This window comes from Simochromis diagramma, unplaced genomic scaffold, assembly GCF_900408965.1.
Source record: "Simochromis diagramma unplaced genomic scaffold, fSimDia1.1 OVJJ01000740.1, whole genome shotgun sequence".
In the NCBI taxonomy this organism is placed as follows: Eukaryota; Metazoa; Chordata; class Actinopteri; order Cichliformes; family Cichlidae; genus Simochromis; species Simochromis diagramma.
The window spans coordinates 188,631-209,933 of NW_024387541.1; the positions used below are offsets into that span (position 1 = coordinate 188,631).

The window sequence follows — 21,303 nt, forward strand, 5'->3', positions numbered from 1 at the left end:
TTTAAACAAATATAACAGTAAAAAAAAAACTTTTTATAACAAACCAAATCTGAAATCAGAAATGATTGCTTTGTTTTTTGTTATTGAATGTGGTGTAATTTTAAAGACCTGACTTCCAACATCAAGTCTATCTACATAAGTCCACCACACCAAAATAACCAAAAAAAACAACAACACATCAGACTAGCATGCTAGCTAAACTCTACCACTCCCCATATGATGAATGACCTCAGCTGTACTTCATTTATTCAACAGACAAATAGAAAAACAGAAAAAAACTGAAGTAAAAAAAAATTTAATCTGGTGTGACAAATATATTTTAGCCCATATTGACACTAGCTAGCCAGGAATTGGTTTATAAAACACATACTGTCACTGCTAATGAGCTGATAACATTACAGTGTAATGTAAAATTAATAATTGAATTAACAAAAACAAATGCTGCATAAAAATCAACATAGTATAGTTTACAACACTACAAAGGACATGTTTGTGACACCCTTGCAGAGCAAAGCCACTGACGTAGTAACAATACCTGTAAAAACATTTCACTGCCACTTGGCCAGGAGTGGATGAGTGCTTGCAGACGAGTCCTCATCTTTCATACAAACATGGGGGTTCTCACCAGTATATATAAGACCGGTGTAGCTCAGACATGTGACGCTTAACAAACAGAGTTCATTTCAAAGGATTGTAAAATAGCTGAAATATGTAAAATGTAATAACACAGAATATATCAGTACTTTTTAACACATTTGCTTCATTAATAATAGCCTCATAAAAATATGAACATTTGCAAATTTACAGTTTCTAACCTGAGTATATGAGACAATAGGAGAAACCTACAGCCAGTATATATAAATGAACTGCAGCTAAACTCTGATTATCATTTACATTATGTGTGGACATACCAATATATTGTATATACAGTTTGTATATAAGGAGTTTTTTAAGCGGTCTTTTTCTTGAACGGCCCTGTTGCGGTATGTTAAATACCCCAATTCTTTCATCTTTGGGCTGAAGGAGAAACAACACTCGGTGTATAAATGGTGTATAAATGCTCAATCAAAAGTCGCTTTATTCCATACAGTTCTCATTATTCCATACAACACTTTGAGCCTTACCGATGTCCAGACGGGAGATGTGCACAGGAGGGTGTCTGGCAACATCTCGAAGTGTCCAACAGTTACAGACTCTTACAGCTTTTTCCACCTCCCTTCAGGGCCATAAAGCCTAAACCCTCACATTCTTTCTATCTTACAACGCCTAAGTGACGGCCTTGGCTTCCTGTTTTATCTCCTCCTGATGAGATGGGGCAGAAAAACTCTACAGTATGTTCTGTTCTCTTTGTAATCAGAAAAGGAAGGCCATGATTCTACACAAACAGCATTTCTTATAACTCAGCAGTATAATGCATCATAAAACAGTGTAATGATTTCACAACCTTTAATTAAAGGCATAATGTGGCCTATGGCCGTATAATGATTCAACAATTATTTGATTAGAAGCATAAGGTGGATAAGATGGTGTAATACTCTCACAGGTAAGATGGTGTAGCTTCACCTTCCGTCTCTTCTGCTCAGGTCGGGAAAAAAAGACATTCAGTGATTTAACAGTAAAATTATGAAGCCACTACACAGTGTGTAGATGTGTATGCCTGCTGACCTTTGACCTGCCGGGCCAGGAGACGTGGTCCTGCCAGTCCGATACCCAGTGCACCAACTGGAGCTGTGGTCAAGATGGCTAACACCGCTAATGTTAGCACGTCCAAACCAAACTTAATTAAGGCCTCGTCCCCTTCCTTCCTCGCCATGTCCAATGCCTTGGAGCCAATGGCAGCCTAGCACATACAGACATAAATAACTGCTCAGGAGAAGTGCAGATTAACAATGAAGGCATGTATCATTAAAATCACAGAGGTGGTTTTAAGGGAAACAACGGTACTTTTTTAGTTCTTAGTCATAACTGAGGAAGATGTATAGGACCTTGGGTTTCATGACTAATGACAAACTAGAACATGTTTATGAGATTAACGTAGTAATTTAGGTTTTCGAAGTCAATAAAGAGAATTCAGGAACCATGTAGGTAGTTCTAATCAATTTGTTAATGGAAAATTGTATTTAGTAGTCAGTATAATCTTTTAGTGATATAAGTTTGCATATGGTAGAATACTGCATGTAGTTATTTGTATTATTGATTGTCATTTATGCTTAGAAATATTTAACCATATATGCTTAGAGGTGTATAATCAATTGTGTAGTGATAGGACTGTGATCTTTAGCAGGCTGCAAAGGCTTGGTGTGTATTCCACACTAGAATGCACACCCACATCCTGGGAGCACGAGAGAGGTCGTACCTTCTCTTATTGTTTTAATGGTAGGATTAACGTAGTTGCATCTGTTCTAGTCTAAGTGCTCTTTGTTTAGATGAACTGCAGGACTTCCTCACCGTGTTATCTAGGATGAACCATCTAGGGTGAGGGGGAGGCTACCCTCTTCCTGACCAAGGATGTTTGACCCTTTGATCAGCAGTAACACACACACACACACACACACACACACACACACACACACACACACACACACACACATACGTTCAATGGAGTATAAAATAAAGACCAGGGCAGTTCCTCACCGGAGTCTCTCAGTAGGGAGCTGCCCTTGCTAGCAAGAACTCTGTGTGTTTCTCTTCTCTGAGTCTTTACTGAAGAAGTGTTTTAGAATATTTTCCCTAACATTTACTTGGTCCTTCGAGCCGGAGCAGAATATATCAGAACTGTTATCTGTGACTCTGTTCCAGGATCCAGCACTGATTCCTGACGCCGTGGGGAGCCGGCACCGACGTCTGTGCACAGCCCTCTTAGACGAGGAGAGAGTCCCAGAGCGTGAATTCGAGTCTGGGCCGGTGACCAGGTCCACGGCGCTGGGATTCAGTCTGGTGATCCGAACCATCAGTGGGACATCGGGGGTGAGAAACACTATTTGGTATATAAAGACGGCCGCAAAGATTTAAAGTAACGTGACAAATTAGGTTTAAGTTCGCCAAAAAGAACTGTGTTTCGACCAGTTTTAGAGGTAGCTGAAATTATCTCGTGACAAATTAGGTTTAAGTTTGCAAAAAGAACTGTGTTTTGACTAGTTTTAGAAGTAGCTGAAATTACTTCGTGACAAATTGTAAAAGCGCGCAAATGTCCATATGTGTGTGTGTCTGGAAGTAAGTTGATTTTACAGCACAATAAATTGCTGAACTACTTCCATTTTTGTGTATCCTGCAAGAGCCCACGTACTGGTGACAAAGGAAAAAGGTTGAGTTTCATCTCATAAAACTGATACCGCTTCACCGCTAGGGTGAAGTCGAAGGCCGTATCAGTAAACCATTCCTGAGTCGAGCGTGCCAGAGAAAGCTTTGCAGTTCTGTGAAAATGGGGAATCAGCCCATTAAACTCACTGCTGACGAGCAGTGGCTGGAAAAGACATGTCCAGGGGCGGGACAAATAAGTGTAAACAGGTGGAGAAATCCACGAAAAACAAAAAGCTGTAACTGGAAAGGGAATTGCAGCCCCTCAGCTGTTACCCAGCTGGGAGCTGCCTTAAAACAAGAGATTACATTAACGAAAGACCCAAAAAAGAAATTAAAACGTAAGGAAGAGTATAGGTTTTTCCAAGCATGGGAAAATGAAACCGAAAGGAGAACTAAAAATAAAATAAAAAAAGAGGAAAAGAAAAAACAATTAGCAGCAGCTTTAATAACCCCTGATGATGAAACTACAAAACAGGCACGTGCCGAACAAAGACCTCCACTAATAGACCCACATAACTCTCTTTTAGACCCCTCCGTTAAACTTTCCATACCAGCTGCAGGAGAAACAGCCAGCATTACATCAAAACCTCATTTTGAACGATCTCCCATGTGGCTAAGACATAGGAAAATTAAACTTGACAATGCATACAGGGAAGCACAAACGCTGTTAGCTGAGCATGAAATAGATTTTCATCCAGGAAGATCTGATCATGGCTCTGAAAAAGTGTGCAACAGTTGTGGTCCACACCCAGACCCACCACCACCGTCATCTACATTAGCGTGTTCATTAGTTGAAGTAGCAAACCCCAGATATGGCACGCTCCTAGGTGATGGTCAGGGAGGAGGCAGGGATGACAGACCCACGATCCTTGTTTACCGCCCGTGGACACATAAAGATAGACAGAATGTAATAAAAGGCATTCCACTAATACAGGAAGGATACGAACCATGGCAAGTTGCCGTGCGCGAAGTAATTACCCAGTGGCATCTAAACGGTCACGAGGTAATACAATTATTTCAAGACTGCTTAGGGCTCTCCTGGGGAAGAATTAGGGGAGACTTTACTGGCTCTCTACCAGATGGTAGAGCATTTCCCCCAGGTCATGCTGACCTCCAAGCAACATTAATACCTGTGTTTGATAGGGCCCGTCAACAATTAGCACCAAGGGCCAACTATGGTAAAATAGACCAAGTTAAACAAAGTAACACGGAAAATCCACATGAATACATGGACAGGCTGAGACCAGTTTTCAGACAGAACTCAGGTTTAAATTATGCTGATGACCCGCAATCACCATACCAGCAACAATTTAAACGTGCTTTTATTAAAGGATTACTGCCAAACATTAGGTCTCATGTAGAAAAATACTGGGTAACACAAGATACAGGCACAGTAGATGAGGCGCTTCAATATGCTAATCATGCACAAACAGTAGTGAAAAACAAAGAGAAGGCCTCAGTCTTTGCCTTAGACACTGACACCGTCTTTACGGCTTTTAGTGGGAGTGGGGGCTACAGGGGAGTTTTCAGAGGTCAAAGGAGAGGGAGAGGAATGCATAGAGGAGAAGCAAGAGGTAGAGGCAGGTTTCGACAAACACCAAACAGTTATTTTAACATTACATGCTGGGAGTGTGGGAAAAGGGGACACTTTGCACGTGACTGTAAGACACAAAGAACACTTGACACAGAATGACCAGCTGCAACCACTGTGGCTGCAAACACCCAGATAGCTGAAAAAGAAGTAAAAGTTTTAACAAATGCGGAAAATAATTTAGAACAGGATGAAGCTGAAGTATATAATGTTCATCAGCTAGTAACTTTACTGGACGGGAAGCCAACGCTTACAATCTATGTAAATGGCAAAAAGTTGCAAGTGTTGTGTGATACAGGAGCTTGTAAAACAGTACTTAAGGCAGAGCCCCCGCGCACAACCTTTTCTAGAGAAGTAGTAATGGTGGAAACAGCGTCAGGGCATGTAAAAACCCAGCCACTAACAATGCCACTGACATTTTTACATAAACCTAGTCAACGCTCCTGTAACATGCCATGTATAATAGACCCAACCTGCCCAGTAAACTTACTAGGAAGAGACGCGATGACAAAATTAGGGATAGGAGTCATCCCCACAGAAACAGGTATGATGGCAGAAATAATGTTAGTAGAGGGAGACCCCTATCAAAGGGAAGGAAAAGGAGAGCCAAACTACTACTGGTCATTAGATTTGCCACCGCTTATGCAGCTCAAAGAAGCAGCTGAAAAACATCTCCTCCGCAAGTGCCGAAAAAATGAAGCCAACTGAGTATCACAACACCCTGCGCTATAAACAAACCCCAGGCCCAGACCCTCTGTATGATAAACAGGTGCACGGCCTAAAAAGCCCATATTTGACTTTGCAACACTTGTATGTTACAAAAAGCGGAAACGCAGTATGTTCTGTGATCCAATGAGATCAAGTAAAAAACCTGAATAGGATCACAAAACCCCATGTGTCAGTTGCAAAAACAACAAGTACACAATGGAACCAATTAGGTGACATCCTGCAAAAAGTAGAGAATGATAAATATGCGCCTACAGAAGAAGAGGGTTGGGCACAGGGTAAAAGAACAGGGTGCATGAGATACACACTAGGCTGGGTGATAAAAACTACACCCAACACTCATTTGTACGATAGTACGCAAAAATGAGAAATTCTCTCGTTAGAAGAAGAGCCAGCACTTAAAAGTCTGCCTTCTACACTGTGGTCGGATGGTCCAACTGATGTGGGATTAATAAAAAACGCAGATTCTGTAAAAGTACAGACTACTTCATCCCACAGGCCCATTAAACCACAGTATCCCTTATCTAAGGAAGCAATAGAAGGGATCAAGCCAGTGATAAAAGATATGGAAAAAGCCGGAATTCTAATAAAAACTAATTCTGCTACCTGCAATACTCCAATCTTTCCAGTTAAGAAAGCTAACACTGGAAAGTATCGTTTGGTACATGATCTGCGAGCAATAAATGAAATTACTGAAACGATACCACCAGTAGTCGCAAATCCTCACACTATACTAAATCAAGTCACTCCAAAAGAACAATGGTTCTCAGTGATAGACTTATCAAATGCCTTTTTCTCAGTGCCTTTACATCCAGATGCGCGACATCTGTTTGGCTTCACATTTGAGGGACAGAGATACACCTATACTAGGTTACCTCAGGGATTTCAAAACAGCCCTACTCTCTATGCTGAAGCTTTAAAGAAATCAATGATCTCCTGCTCTCTGCCAACAGAAGGACAGTTTCTACTTTATGTAGATGATATTTTAGTGACTGGCCACACAGAGGAAGGGTGTAAACAGAATACTATGGCTGTGCTGCGTCACCTGGCAGAGCAAGGCCACAAAGTGTCTCTGAATAAACTCCAATTATGGAGACCTGAAGTAACATACTTAGGTCATACCCTCTCAGGTGAAGGAAGGAAACTCCTAAACAAAAGAAAAGAGGCCATACAAAATGCACCACAGCCACAAACTAAACAACAGATGATGAGTTTTCTCGGGTTATGTAACTTCTGCAGGGCGTGGATTCCAGAATATGCGGCACAGGTACAACTACTGCAAAACCTAATCTATGGAAAAGATCTTGCTTTAAAAGATAAAATACAGTGGACACCAGAAGCAGAAGGAGCATTTAATAAACTAAAAGTCATGCTCCAAACTAACGTTGTGCTTGCATTACCAGATTATGACAAAACGTTCTACTTAAACGTAGACGGAACACAGGGATACATGAAAGCAGTATTGACGCAATCATTTGGAGAAAAACAAAGGCCACTTGCCTTTTATTCAAGTAAACTTGATTCAGTGGCCTCAGGGAATGCCAACCTGTGTACAAGCATGCGCAGCAGCTGCAGAGGCAGTGCAAAAATCTGCTGACATAGTTTTGGGACACACCCTGACTATTAGAGTACCGCATGCAGTAACTTCTATACTGCTACAAGCACATTTGCCTTTCTTAACACACGCGAGACAACTCTCTTATGTTGGCATATTGCTTTCACAATCCCATATCAACATAGTGAGATGTGGACCCTTAAATCCTAGCACATTGTTGCCAGCACCCACAGAGGGAAAAACACATCGCTGCGTGGAAAAATTAGAAGAAGAAACTAAACCAAGTGCTGACATTTACAGCACACCACAAGAAAGTTTCATTGACATTTTTGTTGATGGTTCAGCATCAAAAAATGCACTAGGGCGTAACTGTGTAGGATATGCAGTAACTACATCAGACACTATAGTGGAAGCCAGAGCCTTGCCACACACGCATTCAGCTCAGAGTGCAGAACTGATTGCAGTAATTAGAGCATGTGTGATACATGAAGGAAAGGATATTAATATCTACACAGACAGCCAGTATTACTTTGCGGCAGTTCACCACTTTGCAAAAATATGGGATAACAGAGGAATGGTTACCTCCTCTGGAAACCCAGTTCAGCACGCAGATTTGCTAAAGCAACTGTTACAAACAGTCCAACTACCGCGACATTTAGCAATTTGTAAATGTGCAGCACATCAGAAAGATGACTCTGAAATTACGAAGGGAAACAATTTTGCCGATAAAGCTGCGAAAGCAGCAGCCATGACAACTACAATTTTATTAGCCACTCATGAAAATCATACCATTCCGATATCTGTACTGCAGGATGAACAAAAAGCAGCACCATCGAAGGAACAAAAGCAATGGCTAAAGTATGGCGCAGTACTAGATGTTGATGGTATAATGAAAATTGCAGGAAAACCCATTCTTCCTAAATCGTTACACAAAACAGTCGCTCTAGTGAGCCATGGCTTAAGTCATGTCTCAACAGGAGGGATGACCTTTATAATAACCCAACAATTTTATGCTATAAATTTTGAAACTTCAGCAAAAGAATATGTGAGAGCATGTATGACCTGCCAAAAACATAATACCCAAGGTAATTTAAGACCAAAAAGAGGACATTTTCCTACACCACCTCATCCATTTCATACAATCCACATGGATTTTATTGAATTGAATGAGTGTCAGGGCTCAAAATATGCTCTAGTAATTATAGATGTATTCTCAAAATGGCCGGAAATATACCCAGTGAAAAAAGTAGACGCAATCTCAGTTGCAAAGTGTCTCTGCAATCATTTCAGTCCAACATATGGCATTCCTACTCTGATAAGATCAGATAATGGAACCCATTTTGTAAATGATGTGATCAGCAAAGCATCTGAAGCATTAGGTTTCAGTTTGAAACATCATTGCGCCTACCATCCACAGAGTGCAGGATTAGTGGAGAGAACGAATGGCACTATAAAACAAAGGCTCAGGAAAATAATGGAAGAAACTGGCAGACCATGGCCAGAATGTTTGGGCCTGGTCAAGGTGTGGATGAGAATAACACAAGGAAGCAACAAGCTGTCCCCATTTGAGATTATACATGGGAGACCTTTTCCGCTACCGGTTACTAGCGAGCCACTAGATAAATCGATTCGTGAAACCACTCTGGCAGAATGGATGACTCAATTGTTGACAAACAGAGAAGTTGTGTTGAATAATAAACTGCCGCAAGACTCTCTTTCACCTATTTCTTGCAGGTTGAAGCCAGGTGATTGGATCCTTGTTCGAGTACTCCAAAGAAAAAATTGGAGCTCGCCACGGTGGGAGGGGCCATTTCAAGTGCTTCTGACCACTCCAACTGCCTGCAAGATAGCGGAGAGACCCTCCTGGATACATCAGACCCACTGCAAAAAGGTTGAGGTCCCAGGAAACCCCGACACCCCCAAGACAGCACAGTAGGGAAATCTCACGCTTGGTTGTTTCAGTGGTGAGGGGGGAGTGCTGATTGAGCCCCCGTAGGGTAAGCTCGCACTTCAACCTCCAGCCTCTGATCAACTTTAGGGCAACCAAGTGTGAGGTGTGACGGATCTGTGTGCAACCATGGGGAGGCGGACCCTCCTGGTTACCTTGACTACGATGCTCACCCTTACAGGACTTCAGCTGACCCCAACAGCAGCTGAATCAGGAGGCAGGCAGAAGAGATGGACACACAACAACTCTCACCTAAGGGACATGATACAAGATCACATTCATCCGTGGATGAATAATGCCTGGTACCGTTATATCCACGACAGAACAAAGGCAGAATCGGCAAATACAGACTGTTATGTCTGTTCTCATATGCCCAGCACGTCGACACACCCCACATTATATGGCGAATATATGAACAACACTCAAGCAAAGTGTGCAGCTAGCTTTGCTGGCATTGGATTCCAACACAGCCGAATCACCATCGACGATAAAATCTCACACGATGTTGGACTTAGTAATGGAACATGTGATCAACTTTTTTGGATCGACTTCAATGTGACAAATCGGAATATCTCTATCCATTTCCCAGTGTTTCTGGACCAAGTGCCCGGAAAGAACCACTCCATGTGTTACCAGCAAGAGAAAGGTAACAGACCCCTTGGAGACACCACAAATTGTGTCCAAACTGCAAGCCACGGAGAGGGCGCACCTGTGAACATGAGTGGGCCCTCTAACGGCACGTACTGGGTGCAAGGAATGGCCTGGTTATGTGGACAACGGGCATATTTCATACTGCCCCCAGACTGGACAGGAACATGTGCTCCTATATTCCTGTCAGACCACACTTTCAGGATGACTGCGGTGAACACCACTTCTACAGTACGCCGGAAAAGAAGATTAGCGATTCCTAAACTTCAAGCACACGACCCGATATGGGGAGGCGACGTGCCCAAGGAATTCAAGTTATGGACTACTGGACAGAAAGTACTCCATTCATTGTTCCCCTGGGTGGGAGCTGGAAAAAACATGCTGAGAATTGAAACTCTGGATTACCGGTTTGGACTTTTCCTGAACGCTTCATGTAAGATCAACGAACAGCAGAACCAGGAAATTGATGCATTACGGATTACAGCGATGCAACATCAAGTAGCTCTGGACATGTTATTAGCAGAAAAAGGGGGACTTTGCGTCCTTTTTAATACCACATGCTGCACTTACATACCAGACGATGTGCATTCATCAAACATGACTAACGCCCTGAATGTTTTGAGACAGATCCAGCAAGCTCAAAATCAGGACTATGTAAGTGATACAAGTGACTGGTTTTCTTGGCTATACACTGGCTCCTGGTTACAGGTGCTAAAAAGACTACTCATCGGAGTTGGGATATTTTTACTTTTATTTTGTGTCTTTGTAACGTGTATATTGCCATGCCTAAAACTTATGATTAACCGCATAATATTTTCTACTGTTGCTGCATATACAGCTGTGACAAATGACGATGATAACTTTAGCCTGTTGGAACATGAAGACTTTGTGTGATTAATGACGATGTGACAGAAAATGTACGACAAGATGTTACAAACTGATATCTCACTTTAAAAGTTTTTTCTGACAACAGGAGGGAATGTCAATGGAAAATTGTATTTAGTAGTCAGTATAATCTTTTAGTGATATAAGTTTGCATATGGTAGAATACTGCATGTAGTTATTTGTATTATTGATTGTCATTTATGCTTAGAAATATTTAACCATATATGCTTAGAGGTGTATAATCAATTGTGTAGTGATAGGACTGTGATCTTTAGCAGGCTGCAAAGGCTTGGTGTGTATTCCACACTAGAATGCACACCCACATCCTGGGAGCACGAGAGAGGTCGTACCTTCTCTTATTGTTTTAATGGTAGGATTAACGTAGTTGCATCTGTTCTAGTCTAAGTGCTCTTTGTTTAGATGAACTGCAGGACTTCCTCACCGTGTTATCTAGGATGAACCATCTAGGGTGAGGGGGAGGCTACCCTCTTCCTGACCAAGGATGTTTGACCCTTTGATCAGCAGTAACACACACACACACACACACACACACACACACACACACACACACACACACACACACACACGTTCAATGGAGTATAAAATAAAGACCAGGGCAGTTCCTCACCGGAGTCTCTCAGTAGGGAGCTGCCCTTGCTAGCAAGAACTCTGTGTGTTTCTCTTCTCTGAGTCTTTACTGAAGAAGTGTTTTAGAATATTTTCCCTAACACAATTCAATCTAGTGATTTCAGTGGTTTATAAAACACACGATGTGTGTGGATAATTTTAGTGGCTGTTCTGGACACCAGTGGCATTTTAGGAGTGTTAAGACACGTTATGGATCCTTTAGAAGTTTCTGGATAAGTCTGAGGTGCTTCTAGTTCTGGTTTAATAAAGTCGGGTACATTATTCTTGAAAAATGAATATCTTCTAGTAGTCTAATATCAGGATTACACACTCACAGACCTGCACAGTAGCTTTAGGCAGCCAGGCCACAGAAATGAAGAGCTTCTCTTTTAAGTTGAATCCTCCGTAATGAACCAACAGGAAGGTGACAAGCAGACGGATCACCAGACCAATAAGAATGCAGGCCATACCCAGACCTAAGGGCATAGACACAACAACAAAGAGGAAACCAATATCTTAAATTGCTCAAAGCAGTGAAATGTTTTGCTCTGCAGGTTAAAGCTCTTTGATTACTGGGCCCACTGGGCTCCTAGTAACTGAGAACAAAATCTAGACCCAAATGGAGCAAAGTCTAACTGAAATATACCGGTAGTATAATGTTCTTACCCACAGTACTTGGGCTGAGTGCTTTAATTGTGATCTCAGCTCCAATCAGACCAAAGAGAAGTGGCTGAAATACATCCCATGACCGACCAACTATTTCTGCTACTGGTGCCTGATTGCGAAGTTAGAGATACCTGGATTAACCACATTCCATGGTGCCAGCCATTAAAAGACATGTTGATTTAGGGTAAACATGACAAAATCCAAGGATGCAGGTTAAAGTGATCCTGATATATGATACCTTTTCAGTCTTCCAGGCCAGTGCAGCCAGGAAAGCCAGCACCAGTGTACAGAGACTTCCAGCTCCAGCAAAACCTATAACATTACAGGTGAAGACTGAAAATATGGACAGACCCAGCAACATGAGGGTCCTCCTCAATACCAGATCCTCCTGCGATCAGACAGAAGATATTAAAGACACATTTTATGAACAATTAAAAAAAGGAAAAATCATATTAATAAAAAAATGTCAAACCTGGTCATTGCTGGGGAAGCAGTACAAGAACATGCCCAGGATCATACCAGCTACGATGCCTCCCACCACCTCCAGCAGACCCTTCAGTATGTTCATCCATGTAGAACCTGCAGGACAAACACAACGAGACCATGTAGACTAGAAAAAACACAAACCATAAAGCACAGGACAGAAAAACTTTCTTTGACCTGTAGAGAAGGCGATTCCCAAACAAGTAGAGAATCCTGTTATGGCGAGAATAACATCAAAGCTTCCAGCGGCAATCAGGAGGGTGGGGATTCCCTGAAGAACAACACACAGTGACATTAGAGCTTTAAATGTTCTTGACCCTTTGGAAGCTCTTGGGTTGGTGAAGCTTAACTATTAGTCAATCCTGAAGGAGCCTTGAGCTCTTTTGGGTGATTAGGAGTGTCGCTTTCATTTAAATAGCCTTCAAGTATTTTAAGACTTTTAGAAGTAGCTGTAGTAGCTACTACTAAGTAGCTGAAAGTACTTGTGTATTACAAGCTTATGAATTAATTTGGAGGGATAACTGATAAGGTTTACAAATCCTTTAGAAGGCTATTGTTACTGAATCACTATCCTATTAAAAGCTTCAAGGGATGCTCCTGACACCCCTCCACCACCCATCACTTTCTCTCAATACCAGGTTCAGATGCAAATGAGGAGACTCCACTCAAACAAGTCTGCTGGACCAGGCGAAGTGAGTCTCCACATCCTCGAGACCTGTGCCCCCCAGCTTTGTGGAGTCTTCCATAAACTGTTCATGCTGAGTCTGAGTCTGCAGAGGGTCCCAGTACTGTGGAAGACATAATGTCTCATTCCTGTACCAAAGACGCCACGTCCCAGTGGCCCCCAGGATTACAGGCCCGTGGCACTGACCTCCCACATCATGAAGACCCTGGAAAGGCTCATCCTGCACCAGCTCCGACCCATACTCAGACCACATCTGGATCCCCTTCAGTTTGCTTACCAGCCTCGTCTCAGAAAAGAGGACGCTATCATCTACCTGCTTAATCGTGTCTACACCCATCTGGACCAGCCGACGAGCACTGTCAGGTGTTGATTACCTGACAGGAAGACCACAATATGTACGTCTCCCACAGTGTGTGTCTGACAAGGTAATCAGCAACACAGGGGCACCACAGGGGACCATCCTCTCCCCCTTCCTCTTCACCCTCTACACCACAGACTTCAGCCACTGCACAGAGACCTCCATCTTCAGAAGTTTTCTGATGACTCTGCGGTGGTTGGATGCATCAGCAGGGATGATGAGACAGAGTACCGGGCTGTGGTCGACTCCTTTGTCACGTGGTGTGAGCAGAATCATCTGCAGCTCAACGTGGCAAAGACCAAGGAACTGATCGTGGACTTCAGGAAGACCAGGAAACACTTGACCCCTGTTTCAGTCCAGGGGGTCAGTGTTGACATTGTGGATTACAATAAATACCTTGGAGTACACATTGACAATGAACTGGACTGGGCTAAAAACACATCAGCACTTTACAGGACGGGCCAGAGTCGTCTCTATTTTTTGAGGCGACTGAGGTCCTTCAACATCTGCCGGACAATGCAAAGGATTTTCTTTTCTTTTGTCTTTTGTTTCCAGTGCGATCCTCTATGCTGTTGCATGCTGGGGGAGCAGGCTAAGGGTCACAGATGCCAACAGACTTAATAAACTGATCCGTAAGGCCAGCAATGTTGTGGGGATGGAGCTGGACTCCCTTAAGGTGGTGTCGGAGAGGCGGATGCTGTCCAAGATAAAGACAATGTTGGATAAAACCTAATAATAAAGTACACTTTTATTGATCCTCTGCATTTAACCCATTCACTCAGTGAAGCAGTGGGCAGCCACCAGTGCAGCGCCCGGGGAGCAGCGTGTGGGGATGGTACCTTGCTCAAGGGTACCTCAGGGTAGCCGTTCAGGAGATTCGAACCCCTGACCTTCCGATCATGGGGCAACTGCTTTACCTACTGAGCTATCCCTGCCCCTACCTGAGATATCCCTGCCCCTAACCTAACCTCCCACCCACTCCATGACATGCTGGTCAGTCACAGGAGCACGTTAGGTGAGAAACTGAGATTACCAAAAAGCACCACTGAACGACACAGGAAATCATTGCTGCCTGTGGTCATCTCCCTGTACAACTCATCCACTTAACACACTGTTTACTGCAACAGCTACACCCCTGTTGCACATGCTCATCTTCTTATCCAGCTATTTATCAATAAGTGACTAATAAGTGACTAATACCTTATTGATAAGTGATCAATAAGGGATCAATAAAGTATTCTGATTCTGCTTAAGCTTGTAACTTTGTAGAAGGTATTAAGGACCACAGTGGGTCTCCTAGAGGTCACTGTGGGTCCTTGTAAAGGGGCTAGGATACAATTAGGAAGCTTAGCAATCACTCAGAATGTGTCGATGGAGCTAGAGCCATTACAGGAGTTCTAGGAGTCCTCTAGAACTCCTGTAATGGCTGTTATTTTTAGGTTATACTTCCTCTGCGTAAGCCTACACACATGTTTTGTCATTTCTATAGACTCATCTCAGGCTCATCTGTTTTTCCACCCATATGCTGCCCCTTCTGGCAGGATGAACCTTTCATCAGTCAAATGTATTGATGATAGTAACGGGTGATAATTTACCTTCTCCACTCCATATCCTTCTCTCTGCAGAAGCAGCATTGAAGGAAAAACAACTGCTGGAGAAACGGCAGCCAGTACAAAACTGCACAAACACAAATATCACAGGCACAATGAGTGTCGCTTTACTTACTTTGAATCTGCCATACAGACAGAAATAGCTGCAATTAACATGCAGAAACCACCTGTTTAAAGTCGGTTTAAAGAGATTCCAACATGTCAACTAAAGTATTGACTAAGACCATTGTGTGTGTGTGTATGTGTGTGTGCAAATTACCCCAGTATGAAACCCCAAACCCATGGCAGACCCAGCAGGAAGTGAGAAACCACAGCAGCAATGCAGGCTTCCACCATACAGGGTCCAACTGCAACACGTACGCACACTGCTTTCAGTCGACTTAAAGCCTGCATGCAAACAAGGATTTAAGAGACTGCATTTGATTTTCTGTGTGTAACTACCAGCATGTCAGGAATTGTATGCTGCTACAGTATTTGAATGTTTGTGTACCTCAGGGTTGAGGCCCAGACCAGCCCTGGTCAGGATGATGGACAAGGCGATGTTCCTCAGAGCTGCAGACCAGTGAGTGTCAATGAAGATGGCGTCCGTTATGTAAGGAACATTACGCAACAGCAGACCCGCCAGCAGCATACCTACACGCACACACACACATGTTTGTACAGGCATGCTGTAGTTGTAAGGACCATAACTAACATAATGTGTGGTAGCACTTTGTGATATGGCCTGTGACTGAGGGTGTGATCCCCCTCAAATTAAATGGAATTTAATTGTATTTTATTTGAAATCGCAATGTGCGTCTAAGTATCTACATATACTTACTGATAGATACTGTGCATAGGATAAGAGTACAACAATTCAAGTTTTACTGACATGAAGAAATAATAAGCAGTGAAGATTTTCAGGTAATATAGTGGAAAAAGTTTGTATGTATGAAGTACTGTTAGGGATGCAGGCTGTATTATAGAGTGGGTTAACATTGCCTTTATACTTTCCTATTATGGATTATTTTGGTGTGTATCATGGATGTTCCAATATTCAAATGTCCATTTATGTCACATATGAGGACTGTTCTCCTTCTCCTTCTTATAAGGAAATAAAATAGCATTGAACACTGAATAGCAGAGGCCCATGTGATAAAACTGAGCCAAGTCGAACTTGACTTTTTCTCTCACAACCACCAACCACAACTTTCAAATGGACTACAAAAGAACTTTAGTAAAACTACAAAAAAGCTAAATATGTGGCAGCTTTTGTGTTTGTGTTTTTCAAACAAAAGCCGCTACATAACATTGCTTACACGCCTGAAAGTAGAACATATTTATAATGCAAAACATTGACTGAAAGCGAGTGGTTGGATTGATGGAGAATGGATCGTTCTCAAAGAGAGAAATCGCAGCACCCCCTAGTGTTCTAGCTGCACAATTGCAGCACATAACAGCGCTCGAGTATAACCGCTGGGAACTTGCATGTGCTACGCTGTAAGCTCTACATTTAACACAGGAAGTATTTATTAAGTTTTACATGACCTCTATTAATCTGGATGAGACTACAACACAATAAGTTACTGGGCTGTACCAAGTAGTGGAGGAAAGGGGGGCAGTGTGGGCAGTTGGATCATTCCCACCAGCTTCCCTCCCAGCACGGAGCAGATGAAGAGGATGATGATGCCGAACAGGTTCCCTCCAGGTAAACACTCTTTTCCCGTGATGGACCAGACGACTCCGAACAGCAGAGCAAACAAACACACTGCAAGCAGACGGGAAATCTTTTAGACTCGTTAAGTTTCATAGTTTTTCCTCTTTCTCTGATATTACACATATTCAGGCTTTATGTTGTGAAAAACTGGAATCTGGAAATTAGAATTGGTGTGCCTTATTTTGTTGATGTTTCTACAATGTACAATTTTTGGATACTCGACCCACTTCTGGTCCTTGGGCTGATAATTCTCACATTATGAGTGTTCGTTACCTTTAGTGATGAGCAGGTTGACGAGTCCCTGAGGTCGAGGACATCTGTCCTTCAGACTGATGCAGGACGCGCAGCATGAGGAGGGCGACTCAGATGATGTCATCATCATCTGTCCACACACAGATTTTTTTTTCTGTTTTTGATTTTTATTTAATACATGTGATCAAGTTAGATATTTGGACCTTAATCACCTGATCACACTTGCCTAGATACTGCCTGGTAATGCCATGGCAACCACTAAATGCTAGGGGAAAAGTATCTCAACAGATTACTGCAGTTTGCATAGAAGACTCCACCTTGTCTCAAATATTGCCGATCATAGGACATTTGTCTTTCAAGTAAAAGTTGTGCCTTTTCATTGCAACTTCCAACTGACAAAGAGCACAAGTTGCAACAAATTTCAGCTAGAGATTGCTAGCAACTACTTCCTTTAGCAACCAGTTTCATAGTTACTACCTCCTGCTACCACCCACCAACCGGATGGGGAAATACATTTTTTTTAGCAATTGATCATTTCCAGAACATTGCCAACCAGTCTTTATGTCTAAAGCTGGGCATACACTGTGCACGTTTTCTTTTTCTTCAGTTGCGTTATTCAGCTTCTGCTCTGCTTTTGCACAATTGACTTGCAGGGTTTAGAAGTTCATAGGTCACGATGCAGGTCTCACACTCTACGGCCCGATGCTCAGATGCGACCTGAGTGCTCACACTGTGCGTCCATAACATGAAGCTTATAACACAAAATCTGTCGCTCGCTCTCCCTCTCTGTCTTTCACTCACACAGACACACACACCCAGTGGCGGTCCTAGCCTGTTAGGCGCCCTGGGCGAACACCCCCTCTGGCACCCCCACATCTGCTTACCTGTATCTTTTGCTCGTTTCTCCTTGTAGGAGCCATAATTAAATGTATTGAATTTTAAGGATCACTGGGTTTTCATTTGTTTGGTTGCTATGGTGATGTGTAACGGGAGTCACGTGGGTGCTAGCGGTGACATTAAGAGGGCGTTGTCAGTCTGTCATTCACTGGTTTGATTTTGACAGAGGAGGGCTGGGTAGCCGTAGTTTTTGTTGACCGCAGCACGACGAGTTTCCCCTTGTTGCATTAGAGCCTGTGATGTTTTATTGCTCTGTAAACTTTTCAAGCACTTTAATAAACAAGCAAGCAATTCCACCTCTCGCATTATTGCGTAAAGTTGACAGCGCGTCAGGCAAATAGGCAAGCTCCATCCCCGGCCTCCAGCGACTGAGGAAGTCGCTACACTCCTCTTCTTTTCTCTGTTTTTAAACTTTAAAAACGGGTTGTGTGTGAGACTTTAAATCAACAAAATATAAAATATACTTTTTAAATTGTTATTGATCCCTTTACCCCGAGTCCTAAAGTGTATATTTATTTATATTTATTGTTTGTTTACTTGCAGTGCTGTAACTGGAGCCTCGTCTCTATATACTGGACTGTATGTAGCGGAGATGACAATAAAGTTTACTTTGACTTCAGCAGCGAGCAGGCGCACCGAGGGCTCTCGCGCTCACTTTTCACGTATAGAAAAACATCGGTGCAAATTATAAGTCTGCATCATGATGTCTGGTGTTTACATGTTTGTTGTTTGTTTTTATTTTGTTTTATTTTGCGAGTTGGTTATTAGATGCTGCTCCAGCCAGACAGAGACTCCCCCGCCGCCCCGCCCTCTCCTCCCTGTGCCGCAGCAGGCGCACCTCGCAAACGGAGGGCGCCCTCACTCCCATGGGCGATAGAAAACCGATCGGTGCCTATGCCATTCCCAATATGCGCTCGCATGATGTCGGGGCAGCATGAGTACGAGCAATTTTTTTTTTTACCGATGCCCGTGATGCCCCCCCCACCACCACGAATCCGCCCCGGGAAACCGCCCGTGTCGCCCGTTTCTAAAACCGCTACCGCACACACCATCAGCTTTGTTAAATTGCTATTGAAAAACATTGATCAGGCAGCTGTGATTGAGCAGCAGTGTAGCTCCAACTATTTTCACGGTTGTTGTGATAATTTTTGAGGCCACATCGAAATTGTTCAGATGAGCTTTCCAAAGTTCTACAAGTTGTGCCTCCGCCGCTTGTGTCCAGATCACACGCTGCACAGCTGTGCTGCTCCGTCTGTTCACTTTCATTTCTGTGTTTGCGCGTGCGCAATGTGAGAGTCTGCGGTGACACCCGACGGCCGACAGGACTTCAAACAGGTTTGATTTTCTTACAACCAAACGATTGATGATCGGGAGCTGCTCGTGAGGTGTTAATCGCTTCTCGTTACCCCACGTATACTACACGATGCACGACACACGATGAAGGCGAAACTTGGCCGATCATCAAAAATCAACTCAAAATGGGCCGAAAATCGCACAGTGCAAGCCCAGCATTATGTGACACACGGCCTAAACCAGAAACTTTATTACCACTAACACAGGTGGCATCTTAAACCCTTATCACCAGGTTGCTGACAAACCCCTTAGAGGTTGCATTATAAGACAGCTGGGATAGACTCCAGGACTTTTGGTTGGTTAATGCTGCAGTGCTCATCTGTCCACATACATTTGGCCTAAACCTTTATAATCACAGAGTCTGGAGCAAGAACAACCCCAACACATGCATATGTTTTCTATAAATAGCCTTTCAGGGGTGACTCTTCAAGCACTCACCGTGGTCGTGCCGTCCAGCTCCTCCGTCTTCCTCCGGGGCAGGACGGAAATCTCTCTGTCCTCTTGACCAGCCTGAACTTTACTCCCTACCTTTACCAGGAACAGGTGCATGCACGCGTGTGTGTGTGTGTGTGTGTGTGTGTGTGTGTGTGTGTGTGTGTGTGTGTGTGTGTGTGTGTGTGTGTGTGTGTAAGAGAGAGCGCTAACTGGGTTAGAGACATGGACTGTGAGTAAGGTGGTGTCCTTTATCCTCTTCTTGCCAAACCTCTTAAAGTGGGTGCATTTCATGGTCAAGATTTATTAAGACCCTAAAATTTACTCCCTATAATTGCTGTTAACATTTAAAAAATGCTAAACAAAACAACAACAACAACTTCTTAAAAGGTAAAAACATAACATGATAATGTGATTTACAGATTTTTCATGTTCAGAGATCTCTTTAGAGATGGTAATTAAATAAAAATAAAAGTAAGAGGTAAGAAACAGATTTTCCAGCACGATGGAGCACCGTGCCATAAGGCAAAAGTGATAACTAAGTGGCTCAGGGAACAAAACGTTGAAATTTTGGGTCCATGGCCTGGAAACTCCCAGATGTTAATCCCATTGAGAACTTGCGGTCAATCCTCAAGAGGCGGGTGGACAAACAAAAACCCATAAATTCTGACAAACTCCAAGAAGTGATTATGGCAGAATGGGTTGCTATCAGTCAGGATTTGGCCCAGAAGTGATTGAGAGCATGCCCAGTCGAATTGCAGAGGTCCTGAAAAAGAAGGGCCAACTACTGACTCTTGGCATACATGTCATGTAATTGTCGATAAAAGCCTTTGAAACATATGAAGTGCTTGTAATTATGTTTCAGTGAATCACAGAAACAACTGAAACGACGACTGTAGACTATTTCGATTCAGAAAAGTTTAATTATTTAGCCTTGTTGTGCAAACAAGCCTGCATAACTTAATACATATAGAATTTGAAAAGTAACAAATGTTATCTAAAAAGTTCTGATGAGTTTTGGCAAACATCGAAGCAAATATCAATAGTGTCGATACCAAGTCGGCATCGGTATCAGATCGATACTAGCCTGGTGAGATTGATCCTTTACTTTGAGTTCTGCTTGTTTACAACGCTGTGCAACGACGAAACAGCCAGGTCGCTGTGTCAGCGGAGAGCAGGCACACTTTGCTCCGTCTCCCCCAACGTTATGTTTCGGTGTTGCGCTGTCACGTCACGTGACTTAGACATTTTGGGGGTTGTTAAGTTGTTTACATATTAATTATATTTTCACCAATTGTTTTTGTTGTTGAGAATTTTAATTGTAATTTTTGTATTATACTTTATCAACAGTATTTGTTTTAATTTGTTTACTGGTTTGCGTGCACTTAAGATAAAAAACAAAACAAAGATCGCCACCACGGCAGACCCGATGGCTTTTTCATGGTTCACAGCATCGTTTATTCTTACAATAATCACACGGTTGCTGTAACAGTACATTCAACGGTTGCAGCTCTCCCACTGCCAGCTGTACACATCACCACCACCAAACCTGCAGTGGCATCGCAGAACACGCCCCGCCACATACCCCATC

At 42.9% G+C, this 21,303-nt stretch overlaps 1 protein-coding gene across 1 annotated transcript; it reads right to left on the bottom strand.

Moving 5' to 3' along the window:
• Positions 1-792: 792 nt before the first annotated feature.
• Positions 793-18,377, bottom strand: LOC120727381 (sodium/hydrogen exchanger 9B2-like). The gene is made up of 13 exons (XM_040021613.1): positions 17,915-18,377; positions 17,052-17,160; positions 16,659-16,829; positions 15,573-15,715; positions 15,342-15,469; positions 15,068-15,149; positions 12,607-12,700; positions 12,419-12,525; positions 12,185-12,334; positions 11,947-12,055; positions 11,620-11,756; positions 1,666-1,840; positions 793-1,578 (listed from the first exon to the last, which is right to left on the bottom strand). The coding sequence occupies exons 1-13, from the start codon at positions 17,948-17,950 to the stop codon at positions 1,538-1,540; spliced, it is 1,482 nt and encodes a 493-aa protein (XP_039877547.1). The 5' UTR covers positions 17,951-18,377; the 3' UTR covers positions 793-1,537.
• Between the last annotated feature and the right edge of the window lie 2,926 nt (positions 18,378-21,303).

What these genes read in the sequence shown, in the direction of transcription:
- LOC120727381 (XM_040021613.1), bottom strand. Translation starts at nt 17,950, where the DNA reads ATGGCTCCTACAAGGAGAAACGAGCAAAAGATACAG. An exon ending in CAACCTGCTCATCACTAAAG is followed by an intron (nt 16,830 to 17,051) that starts GTAACGAACACT and finishes GTCTGCTTGCAG; the next exon opens with TGTGTTTGTTTGCTCTGCTG. An exon ending in TGGCCTGGAAGACTGAAAAG is followed by an intron (nt 12,056 to 12,184) that starts GTATCATATATC and finishes CTTCGCAATCAG; the next exon opens with GCACCAGTAGCAGAAATAGT.